The sequence below is a fragment of the Osmerus mordax genome, chromosome 2, assembly GCF_038355195.1.
Source record: "Osmerus mordax isolate fOsmMor3 chromosome 2, fOsmMor3.pri, whole genome shotgun sequence".
In the NCBI taxonomy this organism is placed as follows: Eukaryota; Metazoa; Chordata; class Actinopteri; order Osmeriformes; family Osmeridae; genus Osmerus; species Osmerus mordax.
In genome coordinates this window covers 11,189,101-11,205,894 of record NC_090051.1, presented here as the reverse complement: position 1 = coordinate 11,205,894, position 16,794 = coordinate 11,189,101, and the positions used below count along the sequence as shown (strand labels likewise).

The window sequence follows — 16,794 nt, the reverse complement described above, 5'->3', positions numbered from 1 at the left end:
CTGGATCAGGATATTCATATTTAAATGTAAGACTGACATTAGATAAACAAACACACACTGCTTAGTTAAGCGTCAGTCATCAGGGGGGTATTCGTCGTAGCTCGCTAAGCGGTTTAGCGAGCTAATTTTCAGGCTAAGATAAAAAACGCCCCTCTTTTTGGTTCGTTGAAGCAACTTTCGATAAATCACCATAGCAACATATCAATTAGCACTAACCTATGGAACGCCAACTGTGCCAAAACGTCTGAATTCTCGTTTGTGTACAGACGTTACATTTTAACGTTAACACAGTTAAAGTTAAAATAGCCACTCCCCATTTTGACCTAGTGTCTGCGCTAGGCTGTACGTAGTCCTGCTGTGATCATGTGGGCTCTTACGTAGCTATCATTTAGTATTTGGGACAGTCCATTTGTGTGGGGAAGAACAACTTGTGCGGTTTATCCTGTATCACACTAAAGTCCAGTAGGTGGCGATGATGCACCTATACCTTGTTTGCTAACCGCCATTAAAAGAACCAAAGAAGAAGACGAACACTTGTGTGATTTCGAATTCTGGTGGAGGCAAATAGCAGAAAATGAGACCACAAACTTTCTGCCCAGACTTTTGCAGAATGTATCCGACTTTTGTCTTCAGATGACCAGGATTCTATACAGACTGTTCTAACCAGGTAAGCTATCAATTAGCAACGTTTTATATTGTAAATTACGGCAACTTATATTTTATTGTATATTTTACTTTAATTCTAATTCCACTTAGTATTGCTAGTTATGTACCCTTAGTATAGTTAGTCCTCATGTTTAAATTTAAGATTCCTATATGTTTAAAGGATGCCCCTTCCTACCAAAGCAAATACCTTGTCTGTGCAAACTTTCATGGCGAATAAAACCCATTCTGATTTTGATTCTGATTAAGCCAAGTCACTTGTTTTGTATAGCTGTTTGGCTAGTCCTGTCCTCCTGGGCTCCTGACTTCTCGTCATCACACTTGTAGTGCTAACTCTTTAATAACTAGAGAGGGTACAATTTCTGGGGAAATGGTAGGGTGTGCTTGCTTGCTTGCGTCGTTTGCACAGGGGTCCGTTTTTAATGACATTTTTACAACTGATATTTCTGTATATTTTATATAAAAATGCATAGGGCCTATTTATTATTTATAAAGATTATAGATTTAAAAGCATATTTTTTTTGCTTCTCATTTACAACTGAAAATACGAGTGAAGTGTAGAATGAAATAGATGTCTTCTCATTTCCCCTGCAAGAGGCAGCCTCATCGTTGAATCAAAACGAATACATTTGGCAGACCGGTGTAAAAATTGACCTAATCTCTATGACTTAAACGTCCTTTTAAGTTTTTCCCTTCTCGTGATATTTTCAAGCATTTAGCCTACTCATATTGCATTCATTCATGAATAAAGAACCCCCTTTGAAGATTATTCTACGACGTTACCGGCAGTAGAAGATTGAATCGCGATTCAAACAGTACCATCTGCTAACTGAAAATATGCCCCCCAAAACGTAAATAAGCTTGACATTTATTTAGTGGAAAATCGCTCATTCATAAAAAGCTCACTGGTAGAGACCATTGTCAGTAACAACGCAAAATGCGATATAGCCCTGTGTGGAGAAGCTGCCCCGGTAAATTGTACTACTACGGTACAGTACTAGACTACTGCTGTGTTCGTCTTGGTAGCGATTGCGTTGGTTGAATTGGATTTAACGTTCCGTTGTACGGTTTAGGCTGAAATTAATTATTTTCATGAACAGATTGACAATGTTTAGGTTGTGGCAATGAAGTTCAAGTTAGTAGTCAGATAGTTTCACCGTTTGACTTCCTAAACAGCTGTGTAGTAGATGTTTTTGTAGTGTGTCGCGTAGGCTACAGCGTTGCAGTGAGCAACACTGGTTTGAAACCACAGGTAATGATAATTTCACCCACAAATCGTTTACTTGTAATGTAATGTCATAATAAATCCTACAACGAAAATGTATTTGTGAGGAGTGTTTATTTTAACGATTGAAAACAGATGCATCATAGACCACTGTAGTATGTGTTGCCCGGGCAACAGAGGCTAATGTCATGCTAATGCTTCAGTGAAATAGTAGACTACCGTTTCCGAAAGTAGATGTGGGCCTACTTCCTTAATAATATCAGCTAATATTGTACATTACATTTCCCAATTGTGTTTCACATCACAAAGTAAAATGAGTAAATAGTTATCACCCTGGCCTCTTTGCTTGTGGCGTTTCTGCAGCTGCCTTGCAGTAAAGCTAGTTAGCCTAGCTATCCCCCAAGTTAACAGATGCGAAACGAATGTTCTGCTACAGGTAGTCACGCGTGTTTTCGTGACGTTAGTGACGTAAGTAACGTCAGTGACTGTGGCTAGCAAGTTAGCCACCGTTAGCTTCACTTTTCGCCACAAAATGTAATTTGTAATGAAAGTAATTTCAACTTAAACCATCCAACGGAACGTAAATAAAAATACAACCAACGCAATCGCTATAACGAACCTTTTGACACCCCCGTTGTGTATGTAGTCCAAATATTGATTGATCCTTAGGGGGGCGAATATAAACAATAATAATAAACTAGAAAAAGCTGTTCCTGCGAAACAGCAGTGAGAATGCTGAAAACCGGAATGGGGATAGCTGACCATGCTAAAAAAGCTGAAAATAGTGAAAAATTTTCAGAAAGTTATAAGCTGAAGCTTCAAAGCGACCATCGGTCCACCAATGGGAACTGCTCAGCACAAGCTCCTATTTAAAAAGCATTATATGTGAAATGTTCTAATATTTATAGACAATGTAAAGGAAAACATTGTATGAAATCGAATTTCTTACGTAAAACAATTTTGTAAAGGGTTGTCCCCATGAAGGGCAGTTTTCCCTTTCGCCCTTTCAGGCTGTAGTTGGACCATGTCTCGTTCGTTGCAACTTTCCGAAGTATTCTTCGGACAGCGTCCCCAATGCTGCTACCTCCCGTCAGTTTCAAAAACTTGGTCTATGCAACATATGAAGAAAAATATTTAAAAGCAAGTGTTAGTGTTGCAAATAAACAAATCATAAGCACACCAATAGGATGTACATAGTAAATCAGCATACCATGATTTGTTGTTGTTGGAGGCCCTCTAATTTCAGTTGTAGTACTGACAGCTCCTGCACTGTTCTGCAGGGCCTCTCAATGGCCTCATGTGGCTGGATGGTCATAGATGCCCCTGGACCAGGATTATTGTTTTGAATAGCCTGGACCAGGCGTTCCATTGAATTGGCTATGTCTGCCTGCATTCTCTGAATTGCCATTAGGACCCGCTTTTCAGACTCTGCAATTTTTTCATAGAGATCTGACAAATTGAGCGAGAGGAAAACAGAAAGGTATTTTGACTTCCAAGTATCTGCTCAGTGTAAGCATGTGTGGTATTCAAGAACTAAATGTAGACATTGGCATAGGAAAACAACGATATAATTACCTGCATTTACTGTAGTCTGTGCCTGGCTGTCAATGTGTGTGTTGTCTGTCATTGGCACGAATGTAGGTGTTATGGTTATTGTTTGTATCACAGGTTATAGTGACCTTTCACCATCATACAAGTTCTGCTCTAAATCTGCACAAACATTTCATAGATATTATGAAACAGAACACTGACAGCGTTAGTTGAGATACAAGTTAAGGTGCAATTTCACTTAATAAGAGCAAATATTTGAAGTTTATAGATGGATAGAAGCCCAATATTAAATATGCATACCATTTGAAGAAGTGTCTTCAGTTACACTAACCAACAGGAGCAACAAGTCCCTCGATAAGTCATTGTTTTGTAATCTATTATATACAATATATTATAGTTATCTCTAAGAATGCATTTACTTTTATAAGTTAACAGTTGGGTAATACATCAAATGGCAGTACTTACTTTCACTATCTGTCCTGTACCTAGAAGGGACAGATCTCTTCCGCCTTTTCTCTTCCTCCTCACTTTCCACATTGGAGCTTTCAGTGGCTTTCATGGCTCTTTTTCTGGCTGTCTTGTAGTTGTCTAAGGTCAGAGTAGTTTAAACAATATTCATTTTCAGTATGTAAATGTAGTGTACCTCCATGACTATATCTTTATTCAGTTTCTCACCAGTGCTTGAGATGATCCGTATCTGGTATCGTTTCCAGAGTCTCTTATCCGGAATTTGGTATGTCTTTGCCATGCCACTGGCATTTTTAGGGGGCCAGTAGCACATCTTAACCTAAATCATGTCAGGGAAAAAGGAAAAAAAAGTTAATCATGTATTTTTTCTGAACTATGGGGATTTCGTGTGTGTGTGTACTGTATCTAGCCTTACCCCATTTATCTCTTCTACCCATGTAGCAGGCGCCACACCAACTGAATTTTCTCTCACAAATATGAACACATGGAAACGAACCTGTATTGTAAAAAATAAGAACATACACTCTTTACAAATTAAGGCCAAGAGCACAATCATTTAAGAAATATGAGAAAATTGCTTTGACAGAAAAAACAACAACACGTACATTATTAACAAAGGGATTATTCCAGATCATGGAGGGCAGAAAGAGCCAGTCTGTGGCCATGCTCATCCACCAGGATCATAGCTCTCCCGTTCAAGCTGCTCTTGTTCAGAACCTCCATTTTTGAAGAACCACACAGATAGGCTCCATACATTCGGGAATCACATGGCTGGATATGATATGATTTCAACTCCGAAAATACTCTGCATAAAAACTGTCCGGAGTTGGTCCTCTCCAGCACTTGACAGCAGGATGTTGGGCTGATGATGTAAACATTGTTTGGATGTTTCATTTCAAGTGGTCTTGATTGTTCACCTGGTTGAATTAGAATCTGTGAACGTTCTTGGAGCCGTTTTGCCACCTGGATGAGGACATGGTTCCCTGACCTAGCCATCTTCTTCAGTTGGTAGAGGTAGCTTTCAAAAGTGAAGGCACTACATTTGTCCAACGACCCATTACTGGTGGCATCAGCCGCGAGGTGAAGCAGTGAGTGCACGTTGTACACAAGAAATTCTCTTCCGTATATCTGCCGGCCTTCTTCCACAAAGTAGGTCAGGAGTTCATGGGCATACATGCTGTGCGACTGCGTTAAGTGGGGACAGACAAGTATACACATAGCCACACTAAAGGCCATGAAGTGATGATACAGTCTTTCTGGCAGAATTCCCCGCAGAACAACTTTTCCTGTGTAAAGTAAAATCTGCCTAAACTCAGTGGCCTTCCACCTCTCCAATTCCTTAAGACTGCGTGGCTTCCTGGCAAAATAATTGGGAATGGCACCTCTAACATAAGCCTCTGGTCAACCTCCCTTAACTGATGCCCCGTCTTGCCCTGTGACCACAGTATTAGCAGTTTTCTCATAACTCCCAGGCAGCACTGGTGCATGTAGTCTGCAGGGAAACATCTGACCATGTCAATTTGGAGGTCGCTGAAAGGGCACACTGCATCTTCATGGTGGTGTTCTGGCTGGTGTTTCTCTCTGAATGAGACATCATCCCTGAGATTGAGGTCATGCACTTGTTGATAGGTCATGCGCCCCTCCCAGTTGCCTTTTTGGGTGCATTTATCACAGCCATAGTAGCCAGAGAATTGTTTGATGCACTTCAGCATGGCTTTTGCTGGTGCATCACATCTAATGCATCTCAGTCTCACACTTAGTGTTCTTTGTCCCCACTTCAATCCATGCATCAGTATTGTTTTAAGTTCATCTGCTACAACTTGTCCAGTGATTTGGGCTTGGCCTCGGTAAGAGCAATTATTAAAGGAAATGTGTTTGCTGGTTTTAGATGAACTGTGCAGAGTACAGGCCAGAAGGATTTACATGTGCTCTTAAAGAGCGGCAGTCCATCTACATTGAGGGAGATCTCAATCTCAGTGATGTCTCTAACATCGCAGGGATAACGATTCAGACAAGTGATTAGTTGTTCCGTCACTCCAAAATTGACACATTCCACTCCAGACACCATTTGGCTTTGGATACGTTTTGTTTTCAACAATGTTTTAGCCGTAGAGGGAAGGTCCTCATGTCCTTGATCCCTAAGAATTTTGAGCAGGGCATCTGCAGCATTGTGCTTAATGTTGTAGACACTGATCCATTTTTTTAACTCCTCTGCTAAGTTGTCAGTGGGCATTTCATTGTTGGCAGAATTCTCTAATGACACTGTGTCCATGTCGCTATCCGAAGTTTCGGGATCCATATTCCCTGTATCTACAACCATTGCATCATTAATGGTAGTGTCGTGAAATGACATTTCATTCGTGTCACCGTCAGATTCTCCATTTGTATTTTGCAGCAATTGCAGGTCTATGTCATTGTGAGACATATTGACGGTTTCACTGTCTGGCATACTAGGATTCCCTGCATTCATTTTACTCGTTCTTCTCTGTACCCTTGTCCAAAGTCTTTTGTACTCTCTTCTCCTGGCTTCTGCAGTCATCCAGCTATGTGATATAGCTCTATGTTTTTGTCTCTACAAATAAGTACACAATGTGCACTTAATATATAATTTGTTTTAAATACATAAAGGTCATTTATTCTGACATCTTTGTTGTTGCAGTAAAGTATTACAGTTACCGTCTTACCTTGTAAGATGACATTGTAACAGTGAAGAAGGCAGGGTTCAAAAGCGGCATAAGGGTCTGGAAAGCATTGTAAAGAGAAGATATTGTAAAACTTGGCAAATATTTATGACGGAATATAATGTTATAAATGGCAATTATCTTAATGTTACAATATGTCAAAAGATGACTGACTTTTATATATTTTTTACCCTTGTCCAAATCGGACAGAAACTAATATAGGCTACTAGAGTTACATCAGTGTTATAATAGTGTATGTAGCCTAGTGGACTAGAGTGCTACATCAGTAAACAGTTTTTGCGTGGTTCGATTACCGGTCAATGCGGATGTATTTTGCAGGTTGGAACTTTTACGACTTTCCTTTGTCAGAAGTTAACTCTAACATGTCCAATTAATATTATTGTATCCATTATGTCGAGTATTTTTAGGTTAACCGTCATGACTCCCCGCTCGCTAGCTACAGCTATTCATTCGCTCGCGCAAGGCATTTGATGTTAGCCGTTACAGTACCACCGAGGTTTTTCAACTGTCACATTAGCATAGAAAAACTTACCACAGTACAGTACAACATGGTTATTTTGTCGGAAATTAGACAAAAGATACTCTTACAAGTTTATACCCACATTAACCTTAACAAAACATTAGCTCTACATGTAAAGCAATAGCTATGTTAGCTGCATACACCAGTGTAGCCTCACCTGACAACGGCGATGGTAGCTAGCCTACAGTAGTCGAAGTTGGTGGTGGTCAATTAGCACTAACCTAACTAATTCTAAGCTACACTAAAATACAAAAACCTATACTAGCAATATCTAAACAACTATCGAAAACGATTACTCTAAAATATTAAACTAGTCTAATAAAACTAAGATCCTAGCACTACGTTAAACTCTATAAATAACCTATGTCTTTTCTTTTCCAAATCCACCAACAACTGCGAAGAATAACGTTTGTTAGCACAATTTGAATGTGTAAACTGAACCATCCACGAGACGGCCTGGCTCGTGAGTTAAGTCTCTGGTAATAGTGGTGGTTTTAATCCAGCCACCTTGTTTGGTGTGTTCCTCTTATGTACCCATATGAATGGGGACTTTTGTGCCATACATGTTGTGTGTTAGTAGTACAGGGGGATATGTTACAAACAAGTATTTATTTTTCACTCTTGGTGTAACTGATTCATCCATTCACATGCATTCTGTCAAAGTAACTTGTGGCCAAAATGATTCCTAATGTCTTTATTGATTACTTAATACTACTGTAAAAATCAGCCTAATACAAGTAATCTTTGTCTTCAGTTTCCTGGGTGTCCCCATATATGAGGACCTCGCCTTATCCCTCAACACCTCTTCCTGAGGACCTCTGCTGGTCCCTCAACAGCATCCAGCTCAGCCCAGCTACAGTTCCACATCCGCCATCATTGCCTTTCCCTCGTCAGTTATCACCATTGTCTCCACAACCTTCAATAAATTATACACTTTTGACTGTCTACCAGTGTACTGATTGTAGCCTAACAATTTAGGTTAGTTGGGGTTGGTATGAACAGAAATAATGCTTCTACAAATCCTGATAGTGTTCAATATTGGTTATGGGGATAATAATCACCTGATATGTCTGGTTGGATTTCCTCTTCCATGAAGTGGCTGTAGGGATAGAGTATCAATTCTAATATTGAGAACAAAAAAGTACCAGCAAAAATATTACACACTCAAAACTGTAGCAATATAATATATACATTATGGTACATTACTTTTTTAATCGATTATTTTTACATAAGGACATTCATTTGACAACAAACCATCTAAGGAACAGCCTGAAAAGACTAACGTATCATCTCTGTCTTTGGACAGTGCAACCACCTGATAGGACTGCTATAAACACCCACTATATAAACATTGGGTACACATCTGGCCCCCCCAACTCAAGCCTGGCATGTTCCATCAAAGACATAGGTATCAGCCCAAGAGTGTGTCTACTTCTACCTGGAAGAAAATGAAATCAAAATATAATATATAATACATAATTTCAGCCTGCCTTATGCAACAAAGGTAAATGGGAAAAAAGAATCTATTAATGAAACAGGTCTGTTTAATAAATGAACTTTATTTTTCACAGATTTTGTGACAATTATAATCAATATAAATTCATAAGTAAAAACATGAAGAGGGGGAGAAGCAATTGTGTAATTTTCCATTTTAAACTTAACTGTCTACAAAGACCTGTTCTTTTTGAACAGAGGCCCTTTACACAGAACGTCCCCATGTGACTTTCAGGGAACTATACGGGGACGTTCTTTAAAAGTCCCAAATGTCATATTTGTAATGTTTGCGGTGTGACCACAAAATAACGAACATGGAACGTCTCTATAAAGTCATACAGGAAACGTTCAAAAAAGTACATTCAGAACCAAATGAGAACGTTTTACAAACGTCCCCAATGTTCTGTAAAGGTTCGGGACGTTCATCACATTTAGATAACTTTTAGGGAACGTTATGCAAAGTCCCAATAACGTCCCCTCCTACGTGGGAAGGCATAAAACTACAGATGAAAGTCGTAGAATGGAGGCTAGATCATGTACACTTTAAGCTCAATGTAGCAACATACCTTGTTTGGCCAATTTGGTCGATTGTGGGGAAAAAAAGTCGAACCGTTTTTAGTTATGGAGAGCCATCGCGCTAGCTTGATTATAAGAGAGAATAACAGAAATGTAGCTAGACTCCACACCTCAATCAAGTTAACCTAGACGCAAAACTGTACCTCCAATACAAAAAATAATGATATTTTCCGTGACCCAAGACTCTGCCTAAACCAGAGATATCCTTTATATGTCTGTGTGGTCAGAAATACAACTCTTGGCAGTTTCGAAAACGTGTACCCAATTCTGCTTTCATGGTGCGTGTCTGTTTGGTTGCCACGGTGATGGCGCAGCTGTGATGGCTAACGAGCTAGGCAGAGACACAAACGAACATTTACCTAGCATCCACACGGTGTGGATGCTAGGTAGTCCCGTGATAGCCGTGTTGCTACAGCCACTTTCGGTAAGTCCTGTTTTTACACATTTTAAGCTAGAATTCATGATTGGGTTTGTGAAAGTACACTACTCTTGAATTATGGTGAAGGTTTAGCACTTTTATACCTTTTAGATCGTGATTCTGAAGTGACGGAAAACCGAACTCGAAAAGTAGCTATTGTAGCTCTAGCTTTTTTCCTCTGTGTTTTTAATTAGTGAGTCATTTTGCACCTCGGCGAATTGTTCATCAAAAAGGTCGAGGAGAGCAGCCTTTAGGAGATGCGGGAATTGTGCTTTTAGCCAGATGCTCAGATTATTTTTGTGTTTTGTGGACTTGCAATTGGAGTGATACTGCGTCCCGGGGGTACATTGTTTTAACGTTACCTCAGAGTCAGGCTCGGCTCGCCCACTGGCAGTGTGTAAACAATTTTGTATTTCACTCAATTCTACTCCAAAAACGTCAGGGAGGACTGCTTTTTGTAGACAAGGGCCTGCTAAAGATAGTCAGTATATCTGATTTTTCAAGGCGAGCCTGTTTCATTCGTCATATGCCCTGAGAAAGCGACCTACGTTAGCCAGGCTAGTTTAGCCAATTTCGGTAAGTCAGGCTATTTAAAGGTCTCTGACAGTCAGAATCACTGTTTACAAGCAAAGGTCGAGCTGGTCTTTTGTCAGATGTGTATATATTGACCAGTTTAGAGGTAAATACTCTTGCCAGAGCCTGGAATCGAACCCGTGTTTTGAGTGACTGCATGGGTCTCCATGAGGTCAACACATTTGGATTGAAGTTCAAGTAATGACACTGCATTTCACAGTCAAAACTGAAGTCTGTATCAAGTGTAGATGGGAAAAGCTTCATTTTTCACAACTGACATGGACCCTTTCTTCACTTTGACAGGTCTGGAGGGTCATGCAGAGGCCTGCTCAACAGAGTTCAACAGAGGATGCAACAGACTCGAGGATGGTGAGATCCACACAGACCCCTTGCTGGACTACCCCTCTCTAGGTGGACAGCTTCTCTTCAGCCCTGACCCCAGGACAGCTTCATCCAGCTGGCCTGCCTGCCTGCCTGCCTGCCTGCAGGCCCTGCTTGCCCCTGCCTGCCAGCCCTCCAGAGACAGTCACCCCACAGACACAGTAGCTCTGCAGCCTGCTTTTTTGAGGACATTGATGAAAAAGGACAAGCCAGCATTACTTTGATGAAAGTCTAAATGTTTAATCCTTTCCATGTGCCAGTATGCCAAGCTGCTGACTTTGTGTCTTAAGTGATGAAACTAGTTCAAGTGATAGACTTTTGACCTGAATCCAATGATTATTCATCTGAATAAAAACCACTCAAGAGAAGTACTGCTTCTTGGATCATTTGTGCTCCACATCAGTACATCTCACACATTTGCCTTTGTTTCCATGGGATTCATGGAATTGTTAGTTTCTGCTCCACCATTTCCACCCTAGTGTAATAATAAGTATAATTTAGGACAGCAATTACATTTTTGTGTTATCCTTTCGCATTACACACATTTAGTCAATGTTCTTAAACTCAACCGATTATTGTCATTTTACCATACTGTTCATATTGAACAGACATCAGTGTTTACTTGGAAAGATGACTGTGTATTTCCACTTTTGATTTGTATTTCCATCGTAAGTTTGGTCTTTAATTTCATTTGGAAGTGGTATTAAAAGGTCTTACATTTAACTTGTTTATACCTGTAGACACCCTGTGAAGCCCCCACCCCCCACTCCAGAGACAGTTGGTGACAGAGAGGTGCAGACATTAAGTTAAACATGCCTTAAGAGTAGAGTAACAAATAGAGACTAAATGTGTAAATGGCTGTTGAAACTCAGTTCTCTGAGTTGGTGCATGTCAGTTTAGGCAAAGGTAGCCTTTTAAACCTCTAGGTTTAAAACAAATTCAGATTTGATTGGAACTCTCTCTTTTATACATTTATAGTTGGATTTGACATTTAACAGACATTTAATTCATTTAGCGAGTTGTTTAACTCAAACAACCATAACACGGTACATATGGTATACAAAGCTGCAGTCAGATTTGGCGAAATTGTTAGCTTGGATGTTATCTTTACATATAGACAAGTTTATGAGCCGTTTCCGCTCTACTTCCTAAACTCCTCCCTTCGATGCAATTCACTTCCGTTCTGGCAAGCAGGGTTTGTTTTGCTAGCTAGCTCCGTTGTGCCGACAAAGCACTGATATCGCAGTGACAAAGAGGATATACAATTTACAACATGAAGAAAAGTGGTTCGGGAACGACGTGTGCGGTAGTTGGTTGCAAACACTCGAGAAAGCACCTGAACGAGTGATTCACGGAAGTGAATCCTTGAGGGTTTAGGTTGGTTGAGGGGCAGTTCTATGGGCATATGTGAAGCCCTCTGTGACATGCTTGCGTGTAAAAAGGGCTATACAAATAAATTTGATTTGAGTTAGATAGAGTGCTACGACCACCAGTTTTAAAACCTAGAATCGCCTCTAGCCTGTTACAGTTATACTACAGTAGTATGGTTATTGTTTGTAGGCTATTCACATTTTGTTGGTGTTCCTTTGTAGTGGATTTAATAATTATACATTGATATGTGGATATAATAATTCAAACCTTTCAAAGTGCCAATACACACATCTGTAAAAGCCCGGCATGAGGTGTGTAGCCAACCGGTGCTTGTTTAAAGCAGTCATAACCGGGTTCATAGGAAGAATAGATAGATAAGTCGGCACTTCAGGCAGTGACAAGCCACTTAAATAAGGATAACAGTGTACTGCCTGTCTTGTCCTTCTGAAGTTGTTAATAGGCTGAACATCAACATGTAACATCAATAGCCTAGAAATTCCAAACGAATTAGCTTTCAATGTTATGTATACCTAGGCTACTTGGACCGTGTCCTGGCAATAAATAAAGAACATTATGCTACATGTTTTGCCAGGATAACTGGCAAGACCATTGAATGTTCATGATGTTCCTGTGTGTTTATTCCTTTGACTGGGTACAACAACGCGATCAGTCAACCGACTATAAATGTTTTTAATGCCGGGCTACGAATTTATAGAACAACTTATGTCTGATACGTGTGGCATCCTTTAGCCAAATAATTAGCCTACATTTTGCTGAGAGATTGAAGAGCTACACAACAAATGTTCTAATGAATCACCGACTAAAGTCATCTTCTGACATTGCCTTTTCTCCACGTTAAAAGCTACAAAATGATGGACTGGCAAAAGCTTTATAACTATAAATCTACTCAAAAATGTACTTAAAAGTATGGCGACGACGTTGGCAACTTATCCAGTAGTAAATGTCAAACGACAAGTATGTCAAAGTAGTAGAACCGTGATCCCAAGCTAGCATCAACATCGCTGTGTTTACACCGGCAGACGCTTTGCAAACCACTTCCGGCGGAAATGAAATGCATTTGTGTAGAGTTATGGCGGCCCCCTGGGATTTGGCGCGTAAACTTGTCTATAGATGGGGTCTTGTTGATGCGCACGCAGCTTCAAGGCAGAAAGACGCGTTCCATTTCACTTTTACTGTACCTACACCTTTAATGTTCCCGCCATCCCCCCATTTCTGAATAAAGTTCGACTGATCTGATTTGTTGATTTCTGTTGCTATGAAAACCAGTTTAGCCAAGCTAACTAACATTGTTTTTAGCTAGCTTGCATTACCATTCAATTGCTAACAAAACATTAGTAAAAATAGCTTGCTAATCGGGCAGAACTTGAACTCGGGCAGGAGACTCTGAGACCTCAGCACGCCACTAGCGTCATATCACGCAGTCGGAGCACAGCTAGATAATCAGCATCAGCGCTCTTGGGTACCCAGCATGCAGTGCGGCATGTACAAAAACAACAGCTACGCAAGGGATTTTAGTTGTTGTGTTCGTTCAGTTAGATATTTGTAATGTTATTGTTTGTTAGTTAATATAATCTTGTTGGTCACCTTGAGTGTGCATGCTGTGTAGTTTAATGGGAACAGAGAGTCGGCCATTTTAGGCCGTATACAGGGTATACTTGCAAGGAGCTGAACGTGGGCTGTGCCCTAGACCAGACCAATTGCCTATGAGGCTAATCTTGATTCTGGATTGACTGAGATTCTGGAAAGAGATCTACTCAAGAAGAGAGTCAATATCTGTGGTTTTCAAGCCATCTTTGAGAAAGTTTGAAAACAATGTTGCGGTTAATATGTTTTGATTGTGGGAGGCAACTTTTGGACTACACCTAAACCTCATGCGGCCACCGCACCACCTGCACTGGGAAAGAGGGAAACAGCATGGATGGGGAAAGTGTGTGGGCAGAGCAAGCAGTAGTAGTACATAAACTACATACGTCCTTTACTAAAGTGTATTCTGACTTTCATAAAGTTATTGTTGTAATCAAAGCTTTTAAAGAATGGATCTCTGCATGATGGGCCTGACCAGAGCACAGGTGGCCTGACAGAACACGTTTCAAAGTTGACACTTTCAAAAGGGTGGCATTTTAACCCTGTCAGTCCAAAATGTCTAAAAGTTCATACGCATGCCTTATTGCCAATGGGGAACAAAGAAGTCTCAAGAAACCATAATGTTGGCAGCATGGATATTTCTCTACAGTGACAATTTGTGAAGAATTTCAAAAAATGACTTCAAATCAGCCATTGATCCAATTGTCTTGAAATGTTGTATGAAATACATGTCTGTGTCATGTCAATTTTGTAATGGTTTGCAATGCTGAGGAGGAACCCGCCATTGCTGCCTGCAGCTATATTTAGGATTCCTCCGTAAGGAGGAAACCTATTGTTATTGTTAGTTTTATTATTATTAGGATTCCTCCGTAAGGAGGAAACCTATTGTTATTGTTAGTTTTATTATTATTAGGATTCCTCCGTAAGGAGGAAACCTATTGTTATTGTTAGTTTTATTATTATTAGGATTCCTCCTTAAGGAGGAAACCTATTGTTATTGTTAGTTTTATTATTAGGATTCCTCCGTAAGGAGGAAACCTATTGTTATTGTTAGTTTTATTATTATTATTATTATTATTCTAGTTCCATGGGAGTCAATGGCAGCCCCTAGAACCCTTGGATAACTTTTTGTTAAATTTGGCACACTCATTAAGGACAGTTCCTTCTATACCTACACCAAGTTTCATGTATCCCATCAGACCACTCTAGCGCCACCAATGGGTCAAAGTTGGACTTGTGTTTACACACGCAACTTTTGAACCGTATGACTGATTTTCAAAAATGAGGTACCATTGGATTCCCTGGATCAAGACGAGTTCAACGCACCCTATGACGTCAATTTCCGGTTATATAGATTTTCCGCTATTTCCGGTTGTATCAAAAACCTTTGAAAGCCTACTCCTCCTACAATTTTTGTCATATCTTCTTCAAAATGACCAGAGATGATCTTCAGACCAAGCCTCACAAAAGTTATCCCATGGCGTTTTGATTTTATAAACCGTTTGTCCGGCACAGCCAATCAAAATCAGCAAAAAAGTAACTAAACAGGAACTTGGGTCAAATCTCAGCAAATCTTTGAGATATCAACACTAAACTTGGTATATCAGTAGACGACACTACAACATGTTACCATGTGCAAAGGCAACTTCATATCTCAAAAAATGATTGATATAAAGCAAATTGAATTTATCGCTAACGCTAAAATAATGCTTTACACATCCGCCGGTCAAAAACTGATACTTTGATTCAATCACAAGTTCATATGAAGATTCTTGAGAATGTTTAGTACACAAATCTGAGGAAAAGTTGACTGTAACATGAAAAGTCGATTTGTGGTGAATATTTGAAACATGCATGCTTGGCTAATTGATGACGAAATTTCCAATGAAATGTCTCCCCTGCTCTTCAGCGCGCGCGTGCTCCACATTCTCACACACTCAGCCTTTCCCTTGACACACACGCGGGCTTGGCGAGACGCATACACAACATTTCAGGCAATTGTGGGCTGACCAAGCCCCCACTCATTCCTTGGCTTGAAGTGAAGGCCCTTGTGGATCTTGATGGTAATGCATTTTAGAAAAAGTTCTCAAAATCCTGAAACATTGATAGTATAGGCCAGGAGTAACTACCACACAACTAATGACGCACCATTATCCATAGGTGGCGCTACGGCCAAGCCCCAATTGTCCATTTACAAAGTGATGCCATTCGCATCCCATTTGTCCCAAAATTCTGAAATTCATTAGATATGCCTTATTTCTCATGAGGAACAAAAAAGCCTCAATAACCTATAACGGCCGCCATATTGGATTTTTTTGTACAATAAAGATTTAGGAAACACGTTTATTTGCTACTTCTCCTACAATTTTTGTCCAATCTTCCCCAGAATTGGCAGGTATCATCATCAGAGCAACCCTCACTGAATTCTTCAACAGATTTTTGAATTTCAAAACCGTTTGTCCGGCACAGCCAATCAAACTCGTCAACAAAGCAACCAAACAGGAAGTTGGATCAAATCTCAGCAAATCTTTGAAATATCACCACCAAACTTGGTGTGTCACGTGAAAGACACTACATCATGTTCCCATGTGAGAAGGCAAATTAATATCTTCAAAAATGATTGAAATAAAGGAAATCTAATTTATTTCTAACGCTAAAATAATGCTTTACACATTCGCCGGTGCAAAACTGATACTCTGATACAATCACAAGTTCATGAAGACTCTTGAGAATGTTTAGTACACAAATCTCAGAAAAAGTTGACTGTAAGGTGAAAAGTTGAATTTTGGTGAATATTTGAAAAATGCATGCTTGGCTAATTGCTAATGAAATTTCCAATGTAATGTCTCCCTCTGCTCCTCAGCGCGCGCGCTCCACATTCTCACACACTCAGCCTTTCCCTTGACACACTCGCAAGCTTGACGAGACGCATACACAACATTTCAGGCAATTGTGGGCTGACCAAGCCCCCACTCATTGCTTGGTCTTTAGCAAAGGCCCATGTGGATCTTGATGGTATTGCATTTCCGATTTTGTATACAATGGTAAAAAGTTCTAAAAATCCTGAAACATTGATAGTATAGGCCAAGAGTAACTACCACACCACAAATGGCCCAATATCACCCATAAGTGACGCTACAGGCCACGCCCTGATACACAAAGATACAAGGCTTTCTGGAATGGGTAGGCTCACCAAGCCCTCTCCCTTCACTCCTTGGCTTGAAATAAAAGCCCTTGTGGATCTTGA

General features: G+C 40.1%; 1 protein-coding gene across 1 annotated transcript in view; it reads left to right on the top strand.

Annotated features, from left to right (window-relative positions):
• Positions 1-10,934, top strand: part of dars1 (aspartyl-tRNA synthetase 1) — a 53,727-nt gene extending 42,793 nt beyond the window's left edge. Inside the window, exon 18 of the mRNA XM_067252339.1 lies at positions 10,494-10,934. Coding sequence (XP_067108440.1) covers positions 10,494-10,795 — 302 coding nt within the window. The 3' untranslated portion in view covers positions 10,796-10,934. The remainder of the gene's footprint in view (positions 1-10,493) is intronic.
• Positions 10,935-16,794: the final 5,860 nt, after the last annotated feature.